This window comes from Carassius gibelio, chromosome B8, assembly GCF_023724105.1.
Source record: "Carassius gibelio isolate Cgi1373 ecotype wild population from Czech Republic chromosome B8, carGib1.2-hapl.c, whole genome shotgun sequence".
In the NCBI taxonomy this organism is placed as follows: domain Eukaryota; kingdom Metazoa; phylum Chordata; class Actinopteri; order Cypriniformes; family Cyprinidae; genus Carassius; species Carassius gibelio.
Window position 1 is genome coordinate 28,435,229 of NC_068403.1, and position 22,001 is coordinate 28,457,229.

The 22,001-nt window shown below is 42.0% G+C and overlaps 1 protein-coding gene and 1 long non-coding RNA gene across 2 annotated transcripts in view; one reads left to right on the top strand and one right to left on the bottom strand.

The window, feature by feature from the left end:
• The window catches only part of cfap74 (cilia and flagella associated protein 74), an 88,789-nt gene that overhangs the window by 50,156 nt on the left and 16,632 nt on the right, over nucleotides 1-22,001 (top strand). The window contains exon 23 of the mRNA XM_052562869.1: nucleotides 4,647-4,820. Coding sequence (XP_052418829.1) covers nucleotides 4,647-4,820 — 174 coding nt within the window. The remainder of the gene's footprint in view (nucleotides 1-4,646; nucleotides 4,821-22,001) is intronic.
• On the bottom strand, nucleotides 2,854-7,402 carry LOC127963221 (uncharacterized). Its single transcript, XR_008154759.1, has 3 exons — nucleotides 7,103-7,402; nucleotides 4,695-4,815; nucleotides 2,854-3,106 (listed from the first exon to the last, which is right to left on the bottom strand). It is a non-coding gene; the product is annotated as an uncharacterized LOC127963221 (long non-coding RNA).

A 22,001-nucleotide genomic window follows, 5' to 3' on the forward strand; every position in this document is an offset into this window, starting at 1 on the left:
CCTCTCATCCTTTTCCTCAGTTAGGCTCTTTATTCACGCCAGGATTCTTACTGATGCCAATCCTTTGTCCATAACAGAGTGCTGGCACAAAACCAGTTTCTTCTTGGCACCCCACTATAAAATGCTTCAGAAAACATTAGTCATATCTGTAACTGACTATAACCCCGATGCATGCAAATTAACATGCTGATTTTTTTTTGTAGAAAATCAGCTCTATTTACACTAAAATCCAGTCATTCCCATATTGAGTGTAAATAAACATAATGCAGGCTCTTTAGTCTGTATCCTGTAAACAAAAATATAATATTGAGCAGCCAATTAGTTCAGAAATGTATCCTCCAACATGAATACTCCAAACTGTATGTCACCATGAAACACATACTGAAACAAGACAGGGCAAGGCTTGCCTGGATATAGCAAGTCTAAGACAGGGACATTTAAATCCCGTGGCAAAACATAGAAACAAATAGAGACATCATTAGCATAGTTGCTGTTTCAACAAAGTAAATTTAATTACCGTAATTCCTCAAATAAAAACCGGTAGTCAAATAAACGCCTGGCCTCTTATAGTGGCCGGGGGCGTGGTGAACACGGACAAATAAAGGCAGTTCTTAAATAAAGGCCGGGGGGAAATTTGTGCAACAGAGTCAGATAACGAACGTACATGCCCACTGCTGGAGAGTTTCTCGTTCTCGAGTCAAGAACCGGTTGCATCGGTTTTAGGATCACCAATACAATGAACCGAGAACCGTTTCTGTTGGACGCGTCCAATTCGAGAACCGAGGAGCTAATGATACTGCGCATGTGTGATTCAGCGTGAAGCAGACTAACACACAGAGCGTCTGAACCGAACTGATTCTTCTGGTGATTGATTCTGAACTGATTCTGTGCTAATGTTATGATCTCTGTCCACTGGAACGCTACACTTTTAGTTTAAAACGGGTTATTTAAAATAATTACTTATCAAACAGATGGAATTAGAAATAAAGGCCTGCCTCTAATAAAAGCCTGCTTCAAATAAAAGCCTGTTACCTTCTTCAGTTCAGGTAAATAAAGGCCCCGGCTTTTATTTGAAGAATTACGGTAGTTTAACCAAAGCTAATAAATAAGAATGTGCAGGTGATCAGGTACAACTGCAGTCACAATTTAAGAGATACATTATTCGAATGCTTGGCGAAAAAGATGCGTTTTTAATCTAGATTTAAACAGAGAGAGTGTGTCTGAACCCCGAACATTATCAGGAAGGCTATTCCAGAGTTTGGGAGCCAAATGTGTAAAAGCTCTACCTCCTTTAGTGGACTTTGCTATCCTAAGAACGACCAAAAGTCCAGCGTTTTGTGATCTTAGGAATATCTGGACTATCTGGAGTTTGTTTATTAAGCGTGCAGAACAACCACACAATAAAGCATTACAATAGTCTAACCTTGATGTCATAAACGCATGAATTAACATTTCTGCATTTGACATTGAGAGCATAGGTCATAATTTAGATATATTTTGGAGAATGAAACGAAATATTCAGTATTAAAGCTAGAAATTTGGTTTTTAAAAGAAAGATTGCTATCAAATAACACACCTAGGTTCCTATGATATGGGTTTTTTAAAACGCAGCATAAGGGAACATCAGAAACATTGGTGTTAAACTACTGGACCGCTTAAGTGAATCAACAAGTCCTGATGCTTTATTTTTCTTCAAGTTTCTTGCCTGGAAAACGAACATGTCTGGTCTACTTTGTCTGGTTTCAGCGAAGATCTTAATGGAGTGACAATGTTTCCACCCGCACTGAATACATGCTCCGAGGGAGCAGTTGTAGCACATATAGGCATATATTTTCTGGCACCTTTGCAAAAAAGAGGGAATTGAGAATGTTTGTCACAATCCTGACTCGCCGCCTCCTCAGATGCGCCATTAGAGTGAATTGCAAACAGATTATTATTATAATGAAATGTTTTCGTCCCTAAAAGCTTTCTTTAGATATATTTATCATGTCTGTGATGCATGTATTTGCCGAGTTTTGGTTCATTTTAGATTAAGTAAATACCTGTGACTGCACAACACGCAGCATGTTTGTTTTCTTTATTTTATAAAAGTGCAACGTTTTGTTGATATTTCTGTCGATTTAACCAGCCATGCCATTATGAATTTATCAGCCTTTTGCATATCAAAGTCAATTTCTAATTTTATAATTTATATATATAAATCTTTCCGATTGCTATTTCAGTACTTTGCCATACACTAATTAATCTATGCAGCACCACTTAAAGTCAAACATACCAAAGATCATAATTAAAGTCCCAGAGGAGGGCGGTGGAGGTGGATGCAGGGCAGGACCAGCGATAACAGAGGTATAATCAAAAGATGACTTGATGAGGTAGAAGCCAGGGTGGAATCTTCAGCCAGACATCTATGATGCAAGCCCACGGAGGAGTCAAGGGAGGAGACCAAGGTGGAACCACAGTGATAAACAACAGAGGTGGAACCACAGTGACAAAAACCAGAGGTGGAACCACAGTGACAAACACCAGAGGTGGAGCCAGAGTGCCGGAGCGTCCAAGATAAAAGGCGGAGCTGGAGGGAAGGAGGAGCCCACCAAATCTGAAGGGGTGGAGTGAGAAAGCACAGCTGAAGGCCCAGAAATCCATGGTGCAGGCAGAGTGATGATTGACCAAAGCAGAGTCAGAGGGATGAGGAAGCCTGCTGGAGCTGAGGGAGCGAGGAGCTTTGGTGGAGCTGAGTGGTCAACAGACAGCTGGAGTAATTTGCACGGAGGTTCTGGGTGGAGCTAGTGGAACAACAATTCAGGGTTGGAGACATAGACTTTGTAGACTCAGAACAGACAGAGGAGGTAGGAGTGGGAGGGGGTAGGAACACAGATTTTATTGATTGTTGGGTGTTTGCTAATGAAACAGGCTCCACTCCATCCCCTCATATTCCTCTCATAGGTCCACAGAAACTGGCGATGTTGCCAGTTCATACACCTAAGCAGACGTGGTAGGTTTAGGCTTCCAGGTGATTTTATGGATCAGGTGTCTGCTCTGGCTCTTATATCGCATCAGGCTCCATCTGGAGTGTGCTGGTATAAACACGACGAGAACTGACAATGGACTGAATGGAATAAAGGAGATTAATATACAAGTGAATGAAACAACTAAATTAACAACAGGTGCAACACATATCAAAATTGATAAGAAACCATAGGAACAAAATTGCAACTAGGTGACCGAACTAAAACACAATCCCTTACATTTGTTAATATGGTTTAAAGTTTAATCCAATAGAATAATTACATAAACCTGCATTTATTTTAGATCTAAGATTGATCATCATTGGTCCAACCAAAACTTAAATTTAAGTATGTTTAATCAGTTGATTAAAAAATAATTCATTCATTCAGCAGATTTCTGCATATGATTGCATATTAATTTTCTATCAGATGAATGTGGAAACAAAATAGATTATTTAAGGGTGTACAGTACTCACACTAGGCACAGCTGCCTTGAACCAAACCCGAACGCGATTGTAGATTATTTGCAAACTACATTTCCTGTTCATCAATAAGGTTAAGTACCAGAGCCGTTATAAACCTAAGTATACTTGATTTAATTTTTTATTTAATCCATGCATATCGTGCCTGATCCAAATCGAAAACGTGCCCTGGCCCACCTCTTCCAACCGGGCCAGGACCGGATAAATGAAACGCACCTGAGCATTGCACAGAGCACTCAAACTAGTCCGACAAACCGAGCTTTGGGGGTCAAACGTGCTCCGGTGCAGTCCAAAACACCTAGTGTGAGTACACCGTAAAATATTTGGTATTTTAAACATTTCTCTAGAGTATTCTACTATAAATGAAGGGCAGTGTCACTGATACTAATAATGATTTCTTTAATGTTAAATTAGATTTTTTATATATATATATATATATATATATATATATATATATACTGTAGTTATAATTTTAAACATTTTAACTATTCACATGGACACATTGTAAGTGTCACAATAATATTTAGCTGTGTCTTTTATATAGTGTTTACTGATGTTTCTATCTCTATCAATACTATTTCAGTTCTCAGTGTTTGAGGTGTCAGATACATTTTCTACTTAATTTTATGTATGTACAGTACTTATTATTTTACCAAACCAAACAAATTATTTGGTATGAATATTTTTATTTGAGGATTGATCCTCCAACATCAGTTAAACCAAAATGTATACTTATCTCCTTACACATTTGTATCTTAGCTAATGAGACTAGCATGTAACTGTCAGGGTCAAAAACCAATAGCCTTGTGGAGCTTGCAGCTGAAAAGCATGCTACATGTGGGACTTGTACATTGTGTCTATTGGCCTCCAAAGAGGTAGATGTAATTTTGTTAAAGTCACCAAGAAATCAGATGAACAATTCTTATTTCTTAAGGAAAGCTGCAGAATTTCTAATAAATGTTTTATATCAGTACACATTTTCTGTTATTTAATGTTGTTTTATTATTGTCTTTTTATTTATTTTATTTGTAATATTAAATCAAAAACATTTACCCTTGAATTTATGTCACATGAAAATGCAAACTTCATAATTGTACAGGAATGTTTAGATTGGAGACATGACTCTACTGAATAACATTGCTCAATGTGCTTTAACTAGGTGAAGCCAGTCCTGTTTACGGTCCATGCGGTTGTCACCAGCTCTGACCTGCGGTTCGACCACACTGAGGTGGACTTTGGACACTGCTCCATTTATGAGTCTGCTCAGATTGCTGTGCGTCTCACGAACTGTTCCTTATTACCTCAGGAGTTTGGCTTTGTGGGTAATCCTAAGGTGAGCACAATATTGAGTGTACACACTTCACAAAACTTCAAGCTAAACAAATGCCACTTAAGCTTTCACCTTATTCTGCACAATCATCACATTAAACTTCAATGACAATATATATAAGTATGTATACACTACCAGTCAAAAGGTTTTGAAGAGTTAGATGTTTTTTTAAGGAATTCTCTTCGTTTCACCAAGCCTGCATATATTTGATAAAAAATACAGCAAAAGCAGATATATTGTGAAAAGGGCTGGTAATTTAACACACTCGCCCCGCCCCAAACCTATGTGGATCATCTGCCATTTCATACAGTCGATTGATGACTAATATCAGGCTGGGCAACAACTTACTGCGTGATGGAGCCTAGAAAATGTCCCTAAAAGTCAAGATATGGGGGCAATATGCGCATTTGAGATTGTGTCTCATATTTACATCACGTAGTAGATGTGAAATAGAAATATCACACGAGAAGTGTAATATCACATGAGTGCAATATTCTTATACAACATTAAGAAGTTAATATTGTGTTATTTTGTACACAATACTGTCTGTTTTGCCAAACAAGATAAAGACAAAGTAGAACTGTTCATCTCTGAGCAACCCACAGGGGCATATCATTTCTTAATTCACGTTTTGAATGAGTTTGGTGAACGTTTAACCATTGGCCTATTGCGTTGGCTTTGAAGTGGTGCTGCACAGACTGATCGGTGTGTGACATCAAAGTACAGCGAGAACAATTCGTCTGCTCTCTAAGCTCTTATGGTACTTTGATGTCACACACTGATCGGTCTGATGGTGATGACCCGCTTCAAGTTGAACAAGCCTAACGATTCAATGAACCATTCATAAAGGACCATCTACTTCACTCCTAAATAAATCAGCCATTTGAACGAATCAAACAACTGAATAAATGACGCAATGACTTAATCATTAAAACATTTACCACCACCTACTGGCTGTTTTAGTTTATTATTTAGAGTATCATTTCATTAAAGAAATAATTTAATATTTTCATAGTAATAATAATAAAAGTAAGAAAATCAATTATTAAAGTTATAGTTCACCCAACCAAAAATGACAATTCTGTCATCATTAACTCACATGGTCCAAAAGAGTAGGCTATATGTAATCAGTTTTATCAAACAAAATATTTCTTACTGAACCTACTTTTTGTAATGCCTGATGCTTTACACAACAATGATTTCAAATGATCTTTTGTAAGTAATTTCTCCAAATTTGATGTGTGATTAATTTGATTAATCACCACATCATGTAATTAATAAGATAAAAAATGTTAATCGCTTACCAGCCCTAATTGTGAAATATTTTTACTATCTAAAATGTTTTCTATTTGAATATATTTTAAAATGTAATTTATTCCTGTGATCAAAGATACATTTTCAGCATCATTACTCTAGTCTTCAGTGTCAAATGATAATTTAGAAATTATCTTAAAATGCTGATTTGCTGTTCTAGAAACATTTTTTTATTATCAATATTTAAAATAGTTGAGTACATTTCTTTTCAGGATTATTTGAAATAAGTTTAACCAAAGCATTTAACTGAAATAAAAAGCTTTTGTAAAATTATACACTATACCATTAAAAAGCCTTGAGTCAGTATGTGTGTGTGTGTGTGTATGTATATATATATATATTAGGGGTGTAAAAGTTCACAAAATTCATGGTTCGGTTCGATACGATATACTGTCACGGTTCGGTTTCGGTTCGGTACGTTTTAGATACAGCAAAATGTAAAAACATCTCAACTTTTCAGAATGCCGCAAGCGCACCGCGGGTCATGTGACAAGAACTAACCAATCAGCTTCATCCTTTCCCGTAACAATGTTGAAAGCTCAGCCAAGATGAAGGAACAGCTGATCATAGTTGTATATGGATTGCAATTTTGAAATAAATTTAGTAGCAGAGCTACTGCAAGTGATTTTTAGAGCTGCAAATCCATTTATCCTTTGCTGAAATTTCCGCGTCTCATGGAGAGAGCACGTCATTGTTGCTTCGCAAAGACAGACGCCTCATGAGCGCTTCTGCCCGAGCGCTTTGGAAAGGAGGAGAAAGCGACGCTTTTTAGGCACGATATGTGAATGGCCCCTAAGGCGCTCGCTCACTCAGCACGCGCTGAAGGCTCGTTGCAAAATGTCTAATGCATTTAACAGACCAGAAATAGAAGATCCTCCAATAACCAACAGGTCTGGTGTTGGGGTGCACTTTGGATTCCCTGTAAACTATAACTGTTACTCCACCCAAAAACTTTGTCATTAATCACTTACCCCCATGTCATCGGCATCGTGGAATAGTCCAGGGGCGTCGCTAGGCCCTTTTTAGGGGGGCTTCAGCCCCCCTAAACTTATGCCCAGCCCCCCTAAAAAATTATTTGATTAATTAATTAGTGATCGCTTCAGTCCCCTTTAAAAACTCATTTGAGACGGTGGCAAGCTGCATCAAGTTCCGGCTCCTCCCCTTATCTGAGTCTGCACGGATTCAGCGCGTTTTTCAATCCACAGGGGCGCCGAGCAGTGCGAACATCAGAGAGTACAAGGTGTGTGTGTGCGTGTGTGTGTGCGTGCGTGTGTGTGTGCGTGCGTGTGGTGTGTGTGTTCTCGCATCCAATACCAGTACGTCTTCGCTGCGTTCACTTTCAGCCTTTATCACAGTGTGACAGATGTGTTTTCTTCTAACAAAAATGAAGCGATTAACACCCATGAAAACATACTTTAGAAAACGATCATGATTTATTTTAATTTACTTTTTGAAATTGAAAACATATTATTGTGTATTTCGGCATTACATTATGCAGCCATGCAAAAGAAATGATTAAAGACACACATCATTGTCTGAAAGTACTAAATGGCACAGAGAGAGAAACATCATGTGGAGTTATTTTGTTTTCTATTATTAAACATAATTTTGTATTAAGTAATAATTAATCATTAGTGTATCATGATACATATATTAGAGTAAGAGTAAAGGGATCTGTGATTATTTTTTTTTTTAAGTAATTGATTTATAGAAGTGGCAAATTGATAATGATGTTATTTTTAATAAATATAAATAAATATAGAACAGATTAAACATATTGCCAATAGACAATTACATTAATACATGTTTTGTCTATATTCTTAATGAATATTAGCTGGTTAGTTAAATTATTTGAAATGAAATACATTTTCAGGGACTGACTTGATGTATAACCAACCGTATTGTTGATTATAAAGGCTAAAAAGCTAAAAATTAATAATAATAATAATAATAAAATATAATAATTTATATTTCATTGTAGATGGATATACAACATTTTTTTTGTCGTGCGGGAGTAGGTCTGCAAATGAGCAACAGTCAGGTGAGAATAGAACAGACAGCCTCACACACACACACACACAATATCACTGTGTTCCCAAAATTCATTGCAGTCATTGAACCCTTATGTTGTTTTAATTTTCTGCCAATTTCCACATACATTTCATAAGAAAAAGCAGTGGTATCATCAAAGGATAAACATGAATGTCCTAATACTGAATCATGAAGTCTTTATTGTAAAAAAATAAAAAATAAAAAAAATATCTACATTCCCAATTCTAAATTTTCCAGTGACTGGTCACATCTAAAAAAACTGTATTAGTTTTTTTTACAGTGTTATATATGGCTCAGTCAGTACTCCTACTCCCATATATGAAATACAGGGAATACAATGGAATAGTGGATTGCAATAAGGTTAGTAGTATACAACCCTACTCTAATAGTAAAATAATATTTTTTAATCATACACTTATTGGGGGCTGAGCCCCCCTAAAATCAAAATCTTAGAATCGCCCCTGGAATAGTCCATCTGTCATCAGTGATTCAACCATAATGAAGCGACAAGAGTACTTTTTGTATACAAAGAAAACAAAAAGAACAACTTTATTCAACAATTCCTCTCCTCTGTGTCTCTCCAAATCAGCATAGTGCCATTTTGGCAAATCTGAGCTGTTTGCAGATGGTGTACACTCTTCTGTATCAGCCACGTCATAAGGATGTGTTTTTTAAGTGTATTTACGCTTTGGTTTGTGTGGCGAGGGGGGCTGGAGAATATGGTGGCACAGAGAGAAATTTAAAGTGTGCCTTGAATGTTTTGTGAAAGTGCTGGATGCACTATTTTTGTTTTTGTAAAGTTCTGAATAAATTAATCGAGTCTCCTAATGCCAACCCTGTACTCTTCCTTCTTCCAACTACGAACGTTGTTACAGTTTGAAAGCAAACAATGCATCAGTGCTGCGCAGAACTTACATAAAGAACTTTGGCAAATATCTCAGATTTGCCAAAATGGCAAATCTGTATCCAGTATCTGTATCCAGATCAGATGGTGTAACGAGGAGGCTGAGGCAGTATTAGAATCCATTTGCAGAAGTTTATTAGGAAAAGATCTTACAGACAGAGTCTTTAAGCAGGCAGAGAGTCAGTACCGTAATGGCAGTCCGATCTTTCAACATGCACAAGGGGAATCCAAAAGGCAGAGACTAGTTGGCAGGCTAGTAGGTCAAACACAAACATCAGTCCTTGAAACATCCCCGTGGTCGTGACGCTGGTCAATTGGGTCTGGCTCTATGAAATTCCTCCGTGAGAGAGGGATCCAGAATGTCACTGGCAGCTACCCATGACCTCTCCACAGGTCCATAGCCCTCCCAGTCCACCAGATATTGGAGCTGATCCCCTCTCCTTCTAGAGTCCAGCAGTTCATTGACCTTGTAGGCTGGTGCTCCATCAGCGTCCAGCGGCAGTAGCGGTTCCTGAGTCTCATGATTGGGGTCAGCATCCTGTTGGACCAGTTTAAGTAGAGAAACTTTAAAGGAGGGAGAGTACGGTAGATAACAGGAAGCTCTAATTGGTATGTGTCCTCATTTATTCTTCGTAGAATCTTTAAAGGGCCAACATACCTTGGGCTGAGCTTCCTGCATGTAGAGAGCCAGACCTGCTGTCCTGGTGTGGCCGACACCGCTTGTTGGCCTAGAGTTCCTGTACTCTTACAGCTAGTTGAAGGTTCACATATGCACTGTCCCACACCCTCTCACTATGTCAAATCCAGTCATCCACAGCGGGGACGGATAATGGTTCGCCAGACCATGGGAACATAAAGGGTTGATATCCAAGGACGTACTGGAAAGGAGTCAGGCCCCTTTGACGAGTGAGTCTGCGAATTCTGTGCGTATCCTGCCCATGGGAGGAATTCCGACCATTGATGTTGTTCTCTGCTGCAAAAGGATTATAAGTATCTGCCTAGTTCTTGGTTTAATCGTTCCACCTGACGGTTAGCTTGTAGGTGATAACCTGAGGTGAGACTGACATTAATATCGAGTTGCTTGCAGAATGCTCTCTAGACTTGGGATGTGAGCTGGCTCCCTCTGTCACTGACAATATCTTCCGGGATGCCATAGTTCCTGAAGACATGGTGGAACATTGCCTGTGCGGTTTCCATGTTTGTGGGGAGTCCTTTCAAGGGCATCAACAGGCATGACTGGGAGAATCGATCTATGATAACTAGGATGGCAGTGAAACCATTGGACAGAGGTAAGTCAGTAACAAAGTCTATGGAGGGATGAGACCAGGGATGTCGTGGAATGGACATGGATTGAAGGAGTCCGGATAGTAACTCCTTGGGGGTCTTGGATTGGGCACAGACCTGACAGGCTTTTACTTAAGTTGTGACGTCTTTGGACAATGAAGGCCACCAGAACGAGTTGTGTAGCAGGTGCAGAGTGTGGGAGATTCCAGGGTGGCCAGAGCTGACAGAGTTGTGAACCCATTGAATTACCCTGTGACTAAGACTTTATGGAACGTAATGTGTGTAAGGTGGACAGTTGGCAGGAGCTGGTTCTTGGAGCTGTTCTCTCTTTATCTCCTCCATGATATCCCAGGTGATTGGGGCGATGATTACAGATGGGGAAAGAATGCATTCTGGAATATGGCTGTCGAGGGGAAGATCATACTGCCTGGAGAGAGCATCTGCCTGTTTTTACTCCCTAGACGATAGGTCACTGTGAAATTGGAATCGGTCGAAGAAGAGAGACCAGCGAGCTTGGCGTGGGTTGAGTCGTTTTGCACCTTTAATGTACTCTAAGTTCTTATGGTCAGTTATCACCTGGAACGGGTGGAATGCTCCCTCAAGCCAGTGTCTCCTTTGTTCTATGGCTGCTTTCATAGACAGGAGTTCCTTATTCCCAACATTATAGTTTCGTTCAGCTGCTATTAACTTTCTTGAAAAGAATGCAGAGGGATACAGTTTGCCAGGTTGACCATGGCGTTTGGAGAACATGGCTCCAATTCCCGGGTCATAAGCATCTACTTCCACAATGAATGGCAGATTGGGGTCCTGGTGTTTGAGGATTGGGGCTGTGATAAACTTAACTTTTAAAGTGTTGTATGCTTTAGTAGCCTCCTCACTCCACTCCTGAGTTTTGATGGTTTGCCCTTGAGGAGCGATGTCATAGGTGATCCAACCATGCTGTAGTTTCTAATGAATCTCCTGTAGAAATTAGCGAACCACAGAAATCTTTGAAGTTCTTTAACGGTAGATTGTTGTGGCCATTCTGTCACTGCCTTGACTGGGTCCTGAACAGACAGCCATGGAAATCCTAGGATGATTTCATGCTTAGGGGAGTCAGTGATAGATGGAAACATATATGGATATGTATTCTTGAAGTAATAAACCAACTTGTAGGGTTAGTGTCTTGGTTTGATGAATTATACCAGTTCCAATTGCAGTCGTTGATGGCTTTAATCTTGATGGGTGGGTAACATGGTTGAATGGGTATATTGTATTTCCTGACGATATCCTCATGAATGAGATTTAATGCGGCTCCAGAGTCAATCATTGCTGTTAGCGAGATGGACAGTTAATATGTTTTTAAAGGTGCCATATGCAAAAATTGAGGTAAAAATATCCATAACATGACCTACACGCATCAAAAGAATGAGAAGAAATAAGGGCGACTGTTAGAAAGGTCGGGTCTGTGCGCGTGCGCCACCTTTGACAAGTCCGCATGCGCAGAAAGTGCGAGAGTGACTCAGTAGGAGAAGTGTAAAGACTGTGCGTGGGTTAATGTGTGCGTCACTGAACAAAAGTAAGTTTTCTGATTATTAAGTTAGTAATAACTGTTAGTTGAACAGTTCCTTATAAAATGTGTTTATTGTGTTTGCATGTTAGCACGTTGTTTAAGCATTTATCTGTGTTAATCGCTAATCGCACACGTTCGAGCACATTTGAATATGCCTTTCTGTCATGATGATAATGATTCGAGTTCTCTCAAACTATGGTGTAATGATGTGAACGAATGTCAGATTTAGTATCCCACTGGGCCCTATCTTGCACCCAGCGCAATTGACTTTGTACACCGACGCATGTGTCATTCCTATTTTGCACCCGCGCAAAGCGCGCTTTTCCCTCCACAGAAGCACGTCGCTAAACTAGTGAATGAACTTGCGCTCCCTGGGCGGTTCAGCGCAAAAAAGGAGGCGTGTTCCGGCGCAAACAATCCCTGGTGCTATTTTGCTGTTCCATTAAACAATTGCGCCACTGACCAGAAAAAACCTAGTCTAAAGTCAGTGGCGCGTTGCGCGTTGTTCATTATGCTATTTTAAGGGCGCATGCTTGACCATAATGTATAGCGTGCACAACGCGCATACACTTTGCTCATATAATCTACACAGATGCAACAGTTATTTTTGCATATCATAAATTGTTACACTAAAAAAAATATTAACACATGAGATGACGGAAATCATTGTGGTGTATTTTGGGTGGGTTTCTCCCATCCCCATACAACACAACTTCTCTGTCTTTCACTGCTCTTACAAGAACATCAGTCTCCTCGGCTGTGAACCGCTCCTGGCGTGCGCCTGGTAAATACGCCACAATAATAGCAATCCATAATGGAACTTGCGCACCTGCTTTTAAAGGGAATGTTGGATGACGCTCTGATTGGTTTATTTCACGTTACGCCCAAACCACACCTATGAATAATGAAGCTACTTCAGACCAACCCACTTTAGATTTGCGCCGGGCGCAAGAGCCATTTATCCCGCCGGGAAAATAGCAACAGCGCCGAGACCCGCCCACAATGTTACTTGCGCTTCGCGCTTTGACACTTGCGTTTCAGATCGTTAAAATAGGGCCCACTGTGTGTAACTGCAATATTAGTAACTTAATCGCTGTTTATTTGATCTTTATGGACGCGATGTTCATGCTTATGTGCAGTTATGCAAATTACCTCATAAGCGGTTTGAGTATGAAAGCAGTTTCCATTTCTAACCACAAGGTGGTAGTGGTGTTACAATGTTTATTGTTCATTTAGTGTTCTTTGATAATTTAAACTGAGGATATAATAAGAAACTAAGTATTTAATGTGAATGTCTTTGTAATAATATTTTGAAACATGTAACTTATTACAATTCTTATTTCTTTTCTATTGTAGACCACATACACACCCACTCTCATAACAAATACCCAATTGATCACCTGTAATGCCCATGTACAGCTGTGTTGTGTGCATCTTGGTTGCAAATTACTCTTATTCTAAGAGAAATTAAACTCTTTGGATGGAACTGATCGGACCCTGTGTTTTGACTGACACCCCCTGAGCAAGGCTGGATATCAGACCTCACCTAATACAGTCTTTTTAGTCACACTCCAAAACAATGGTCCTTCGAGCCGGATCTGGCATTTCTCATGGACAAAGAATTGATCAGTAGCAACATGCAACCAGAAGAAGCATCTGCAAAGGTAGTAAGACCCAAACGTCAGGTTCATCCTCCTGCCTACCTTAAAGACTATGACCTCACGACTGTACATCAAAGACAGGTCAGTCAGCCAGTATCCCCTCACACAACACAGTGTACACAAGGGCATGGAGATGGTGCAGAAAACATCCTCTCACTTTCTTCAAGAGTATCGAGTCCGATTAGTCAAGGTCCATGGGACACCTTGGATGAATGGCCGGATGCCTACGAGAGGGAACAATCCTTTCAGAATGTGGATGGCACTAAACTGCAGCCGCCTAGTCCCAATTACACCCCACTGCAGTCTATTCCCCATCATCAGCCTTCTCCATATTACCGGCCATGGGAAGTTCAGCAGCCCACTCCTTTACCACAGACATCCTACACTAAAGAGGATAGGCCTCCCATGCATACATTGACTAAGTCAAGGCTCCAGCCAATCTATGGTCAGCAACAACAGACAGCACCCTCCCTGAGGCCACCCCAACCCTTTCCTATTATGACTGGAGGCTCCTCACTCAGTTTGAATCAGGGGACTGTTTACCAAAATCTGCCCAAACCAGCAGAAAGAAAAACTGTAGATCCTCAGATTGACTCTAACATGCTAGACATTTTGGGTAAGATGATGAGTGAAATCCAAATCATGAAAGATCAGATTCAGGCTTCTACACCTGTTAGACCACAGATAAATCCAGCCCAGTGGCATGAGTGCAACTACCCAAGTCCCTCTCCTTTGAAGCATCCTGAGGAAACCAGTTCCATTCCTTATCAGAGAAGAGCTCAGCCACTAGCGGGTCACCAGCCAGATAATCCTGTCTCTCATCAGTATTCGAGAAAATTATATGAGCACCCTGGAGATACTTTTACACATCCTGAGAAAGTGCATTTTCAGTCCAAGCAGACCGTTAGGCCGAAACCAGCACAGAGAGCTCTTTATTTCTCAAACACGAATCCTGCAGGACGGGAAACAACATACCGTGGTCCAGTGCCAACCATACCAGACTTTAGCACCAAAGATCCTAGTGAGTTTACACGGTTGAAAATAGCCCTTGAGAACCTCTTACCACCTGACGCTACAGAACTATTCAGATACCAAATCCTGTTAGATCATCTGAGGCTGGATGAAGCTCGCCTGGTGGCAGACTCTTACCTCAATTCATCATTCCCATACTCAGACACCATGGCTGCCCTAAATGAAAGGTTCGGCCAGCCACACAAGTTGGCCCTTAAGAAGATCGCCAAAGTGATGGATTCCCCAGACATAAGGCGAGGAGATACTGAGGCATTTGACAATTTTGCTTTGCAGATAAGGGCTCTTGTTGGTATGTTGGAGACTCTTGGAGATAAAGGTGAAGCTGAGCTTCAATGCGGGTCACATGTGGAGCGACTACTAAGTAAGTTGCCTGCTGAGATGAGATCAGGATTCCGAAGACAGATGTACCACCGTCCTGGGTCAGTGTATAACCTTCGTGAGTTCTCTGAATGGTTACAGTATGAGGCCTGGTGCCAGAGCAGTGAAGCACAGGTCAGTTACAAAGTCCAGAGAGTGGAACAGAAATCAGAGCGCAGACGAGAGACAAAACCAGCTGCACGTTCAGCCACTATCCTCCTTGGAGCTGAGGACATTGTTGTTAAGGCACCTACTGAGCCATGTCAAGCCAAGCCAGCGAGAGTGGAGACCAAAATTCCACCTAAAGCCTTTTGCCCATACTGCGATAAAGAGGACCATTATCTTAGTCAGTGTGCAACCTTTAAGTCCTTCAGTAAACAACAAATGATAGACTGGATCCGAACAAATCATCGGTGCTGGCGTTGTGGGCGGACACACTGGGCAGCTCAATGCACACTTAAGAAGCCTTGCAGTATCTGTCGGGGTAAGCACTTGCAAATCTTACATGAGGTCAACACAAAGGCTGCCAAAGAAGATTCCTGCCTTGTCAGCTCGACTGCAGAGACCCTGTACTTGGATAGACCCACTGACTGCAGACGTGTTCTCCTGAAAGTCATCAGAGTCTTGCTACGCTACGGAGAAAAAACACTCGACACCTATGCTGTCATGGATGACGGGTCGGAGCGGACTATACTTCTTCCTGATGCCGCCAGTGGGCTCGGAATACAAGGCCAAGCTGAAAGCATAGCTTTACGGACAATTCGCCAAGAGGTGCAGACTGTCAGTGGTGCGTCGATTTCCTTTCACATATCTCCAGCAAATCAGCCTCAGAAGATGTTTAAGATTACAGCTGCCTTTACTGCCAAACGCCTTGGTTTGGCTAATCACTCGTATCCTTTGAGCATCTTTAAGAAATATAAACACCTGAGAGATCTCCCTCTGCACACCTTTGAAAAAGTATGTCCTCTACTGCTCATTGGGGCTGATAATACCCACCTGATAACACCAATAGAACCTGTCCGTCTTGGCCCACCCGGTGGTCCGGCTGCCATTAAAACAAGGCTTGGATGGACCCTGCAGGGACCAGTTAAGCTCCTGGAGACTCAGTTGCAGCCACAACAGTGCCTTTTCCTGTCTCTTAGTCCCGCAGAACTGGAACTCAAACGAGATGTTGAGAAGTTATGGCAACTTGACGTTCTGCCTTTCCGAAGTGAGAAGCAGGTCACAAGATCCAGGGAGGATCGGCAAGCCATCAACCTTCTAGAGACCAAGACAACTCGTGTGGAGGTAAATGGGATATTACGCTATGCGACACCCTTGCTGCGCAGAAAAGATTTTCCCTTTTTCCATGCTCCGAAGGAGGCGGTGATGCCAAGCCTCAGAAATATGGAGCGACGACTGATTCAAACTCCTGAGAAAGCAGCAATATACAACACAGAGATAGAGAAGTTGGAACTGAGTGGCGCAGCTTCTAGACTTCCCCCAGAAGGAGGCAATGTAACAGGGGAGTCTTGGTATATACCACACCATTTGGTCAGCCATAATGCAAAGGACCGTGTTGTGTTTAATTGCTCCTTCCAATACAAAGGCCTGAACCTGAATGATTCACTGTTACCTGGTCCGGTCTTGAGCCCCTCTCTCCTGGGTGTCTTACTTCGATTTAGAGAGCATAGTGTAGGTATCAGTGGTGACATCCGGGGGATGTTTCACCAGGTCCTGCTTTTACCTGAGGACAGGCCCCTCCTGCGCTTTCTCTGGCGCGGCATGAGACGAGACGAACCACCTGATATCTATGAATGGCGAGTACTGCCATTCGGCACCACGTGCAGTCCGTGCTGTTCAACCTTCGCCCTTCAAAAACACATCTCATTGCACAGCACACCAGATGAAGATGTGAGACATTCCGTGGAGAGATGCTTCTATGTGGATAACTGTCTTCAGAGCTTACCATCTGCTCAAGAAGCAAGGCAGTTACTGGACAAACTTCGTAAACTACTAGCAACTGGAGGGTTTGACATCCGCCAGTGGGCCAGTAATGTGCAAGATGTCGTCTGTCACTTGCCAACAGATGCCAAATCTTCGGAGTTAGAACTATGGCTTTCACATGATAAAGTAGATCCACGTGAATCCACCTTAGGATTAAGTTGGCACTGTGAGTCAGACAACCTAGGATTCAAGCACAGACCTGTTAACTATGGAGCTCTGACAATGCGGAACATATATTGTGTGTTAGCAAGTCAGTATGATCCCCTTGGTGTCATTCTTCCCTTTACCACTCGAGCAAAGGTGATTGTTCAGCAGCTTTGGGTCAAGAACAGAAATTGGGATGACCCACAACTCCCTGAGGACGTTCAACGAGCATGGAAAGTATGGGAAGCTGAGCTTCAGTATTTACCGCTTGTAGTACTCCCTCGATGCTACACACCATACAGCATGGACCACCCTGAAGTCACTCATGAGATCCACATTTTTACTGATGCTTCAGAGAAAGCATATGGGGCAGTTGCTTACCTTCGTTCCAAAGATCCTAGTGGGAGAGTAAACCTTTCCTTTCTCCTGGCCCGGTCCCGTGTTGCCCCACGTAAGCAGTGCTCCATACCTAGGCTTGAGTTGTGTGCCGCTCTCGTAGGAGCACAGTTTGCCAAACTCATTGGAACTGAGCTTACCCTGAAAGCCCAAAGGGTCACATTCTGGACTGATTCAACAACTGTCCTTCACTGGTTGCATTCAGAATCATGCCGTTTCAAGGTATTTGTGGGTAACAGGGTAGCAGAGATTCAAGAATTAACGGACCTTAAGGCATGGCATTACATTGACTCCACAAGGAATCCTGCAGATGATCTAACCCGTGGCAAGAATCTGAAGGACCTCACTGAACGGAATCGATGGACCCAGGGACCAGAATTTCTCCTCCAACCTCAGAGTAGTTGGCCATCACCTCCAGCTAAGCACAGCCTGGAATCTGATGATAAAGCTGAGTTAAAACGAGCTATCTTCTGTGGTGTGATTAACCCCGCACCACAAACTGCAGATGGTAGTAAATTTAGCAGCTGGAAGGACTTGATTGAGTCGGTGGCACAGGAGCTGCATGGGGCGGCACTGCAAAATGGTTCTCCTCCAGCCAGTACTTACCAAAAGGCAGAGCTGATTGCACTGAGAAAGGCCCAAATGGACAGTTTTCCAGAGGACTACCAGTTGTTAAAGAGTAGTAAGCCTGTTCGTTCTAACAGCAGACTCCTTTGTCTCTCTCCAGAGTTTGACCAAACCAGTAATCTAATTCGAGTCGGAGGACGATTAAGACGTGTAGAAGGCATCGATCCAAGTGCAGTACACCCTATTGTGTTGGATCCCAATCATCCTAACACCCGTTTACTCATCAAAGATCATGATACTCGCCTTTGCCATCCAGGACCGGAACGAGTGTTTGCAGAGCTGCGCCGAAGTGTGTGGATCTTGAAAGGCAGAGAAGCTGTAAAGAAACACCAGCGAACATGTCTTGAATGTTGTAAATGGAGGTCAAAGCCAGCTTCACAGAAAATGGTCGATCTTCCTCCATCTAGACTTCGGTTATTCAAACCTGCATTCCATTCAACTGGAATGGATTGTTTTGGACCATTCTTGGTCAAGGTGGGACGTCGGACAGAGAAGAGATGGGGCCTTTTATTCAAATGCCTGACCACTCGGGCTGTGCACCTCGAAGTTCTGACATCAATGGATAGTGATGCATTCCTCATGGGACTGCGCCGGTTCATAGGTCGACGTGGGAAACCGGCAGAGTTATACTCAGACCAAGGCACCAACTTCCGAGGTGGTGAGACAGAACTTAAAGAGGCATTTCGTCAGCTAAGTCAGGATTTACAGCAGCAGTTAGCTAAACAACAGATTAGCTTTCATTTCAATCCTCCTTCTGCTCCACACTTCGGAGGGGTGTGGGAACGAGAGATTCGTTCGGTTAAGGCTGCACTTTACACAACTCTGGGATCAGATACAGTGACTGAAGAAGTTCTTCAAACTGTCCTCATAGAAATCGAGGCCATCCTAAATTCCAAACCACTTGGGTACGTATCAGCGGACATTGCTGATTTAGATCCGATCACCCCAAATTGCCTTCTGATGGGGCGGCCAGATGGTTCCCTGCCCCAAGTTATCTACCCAATATCAGAACTCCTAGGAAGACGGAGATGGAGGCATTCACAAGTGTTGGCTGACAGATTCTGGACGGCCTTCATAAGGCACTACTTACCAGGATTGCAAACCAGAGGGAAGTGGCATAACCCATCTGCAGACATCAAACCCGGAACAGTCGTCATGCTGGTTGACCCTCAGATGCCTCGGTCATTCTGGCAAATTGGCAGAGTAGTAAAGATCTTCCCTGGGGCTGATGATCGTGTACGAACAGCTGAGATCCAGATAAAGGACAGAGTCTACACAAGACCCATAGCACGCCTAGTAATACTGCCAGAGATCCCTAATGATTCAGATGACACTCCTGCCGGTGACTGAGACTGTATAATGTCGACCTTTCAACAGAGCAAATTTCAATCCAAATTTGGGGGCGGCAGTGTTAGAAAGGTCGGGTCTGTGCGCGTGCGCCACCTTTGACAAGTCCGCATGCGCAGAAAGTGCGAGAGTGACTCAGTAGGAGAAGTGCAAAGACTGTGCGTGGGTTAATGTGTGCGTCACTGAACAAAAGTAAGTTTTCTGATTATTAAGTTAGTAATAACTGTTAGTTGAACAGTTCCTTATAAAATGTGTTTATTGTGTTTGCATGTTAGCACGTTGTTTAAGCATTTATCTGTGTTAATCGCTAATCGCACACGTTCGAGCACATTTGAATATGCCTTTCTGTCATGATGATAATGATTCGAGTTCTCTCAAACTATGGTGTAATGATGTGAACGAATGTCAGATTTAGTATCCCACTGTGTGTAACTGCAATATTAGTAACTTAATCGCTGTTTATTTGATCTTTATGGACGCGATGTTCATGCTTATGTGCAGTTATGCAAATTACCTCATAAGCGGTTTGAGTATGAAAGCAGTTTCCATTTCTAACCACAAGGTGGTAGTGGTGTTACAATGTTTATTGTTCATTTAGTGTTCTTTGATAATTTAAACTGAGGATATAATAAGAAACTAAGTATTTAATGTGAATGTCTTTGTAATAATATTTTGAAACATGTAACTTATTACAATTCTTATTTCTTTTCTATTGTAGACCACATACACACCCACTCTCATAACAAATACCCAATTGATCACCTGTAATGCCCATGTACAGCTGTGTTGTGTGCATCTTGGTTGCAAATTACTCTTATTCTAAGAGAAATTAAACTCTTTGGATGGAACTGATCGGACCCTGTGTTTTGACTGACACCCCCTGAGCAAGGCTGGATATCAGACCTCACCTAATACAGTCTTTTTAGTCACACTCCAAAACAGCGACGATGTCATTACAAAAATGTCAAGTTATAGTGCTGCAGAGATATCAACCTTAATTAGCATTAGCATTACTAGCCCCGGCCCGACAGGTGTCGTAATACCAGTTTCGGCCATGGGAGGCTGTATGCGGGCAACATAACCACCAGCCAACCTGCAATACATGAATAACTCACACGGCTTGTGGGCGTGCCTGAACCTGATGTCAATGGTGTGGAAAGTACAGCCCAGTACTTCATTTCAGTTCAGGGAAGAGAGAGAAAGGATGGCTCAAGCCCTTGGAAAGAGACCACCACCCGCTACAGGGAAACAACCGTGCTCGGAATCACAAATCAAATCCGATAAGAAAAGGAGCTAAACCAGAGTAAACATCGGCACTGCTTTTAATTGCTGGAGACAGCTGATGGACCTGAAAGAAATGAGGTTAGACTCCAAACTTGCAACATTTCTTTTGGATTGCTAAGTTAGATGCTGTTAGTATTTCGCTAGAAGTTTGTTTTATATGTTTGTGTATTTCTTTTCTGGAAGTTATAACATAGAAATGTATCGAAGGCTGTTTGATAAACATGCTAATGTTAGCGATGGCTAACCGTAGCTGCGTTTGATAATTAGCTAGCTATAACTTAACGTTACCCATTTTATTATATCATAACTAACCTGCTCTGTCTAGTCTGTTGGTCTCCGTGTCCTCTTTGCTTCGTGGTTTTTCTGTGCATGAAAAAATTGATGTGGTGTGAAAGCGTGTGAAAAGAGTCAATTGCGTGTGTCTCACGGTGAATGCTTGAGAGTTGGCACATTAGTTCCCAAGCAGAATAAAGGACAGGTTGATTATTGCTGTTTAGCGTTTGTATTAATCTATGATGTGTCCCTGTTTGCGTACAGGGACATAAAAAATAAATGAAAAGTGATACGTGGACCAAGGTGTCTGAGATCGTTCATTTTAAGTAAAGGATCCTAATATTTCGTCCACAACAATATTTAATGAGGTTATAACTCCTTGTGGTTAGTCTGCACGAGATCAACAAGCTTGTTTGCTTTGCGGCCGCTTTAAATACAAAATAAGCATTCGATCTACGTTAGAGCGTCTGAGCGCTCACAAATCTTTCTGCAGCGTCGTGAGCAGAGCGGCAAGAGCGATTTTTGACGTTCTAGACGCCGGCGGTGTGAACGCACAGTTAGGCTTCGCCTATGGCTGTAGTGTTGTTGTGAAAGTAGGGGCGGAGCATAGAGACTATGCCGTTTCTCATTTGTTACTCTAGAGTAGACCAATTCACTTTATTGAGGCATACTGCATCTGGTATGGAATGTGGAGTATGACTTGATTGTTTTTGCCAAACATTACAGATGGCACCTTTAAGGTAAGGGGAAGTTTGAAGGACTGATCACTGGGGAGAGAGAATTGTTCCTTATTTACCATAATGGGGATTTGAGCCTTGTGTGGGTATCCTTGATAGCGATGGCATGGTTCTCCCCAGTAGAAACAGAGACGAAGTTGGCGTCGCCTTGCTCTTTCACCTTCTGAGAGTGTGGCAAAACCCACTTACATTGGTTCCTCATTGAACTTGGCGGTAGATGTTGGTATGGCTTGA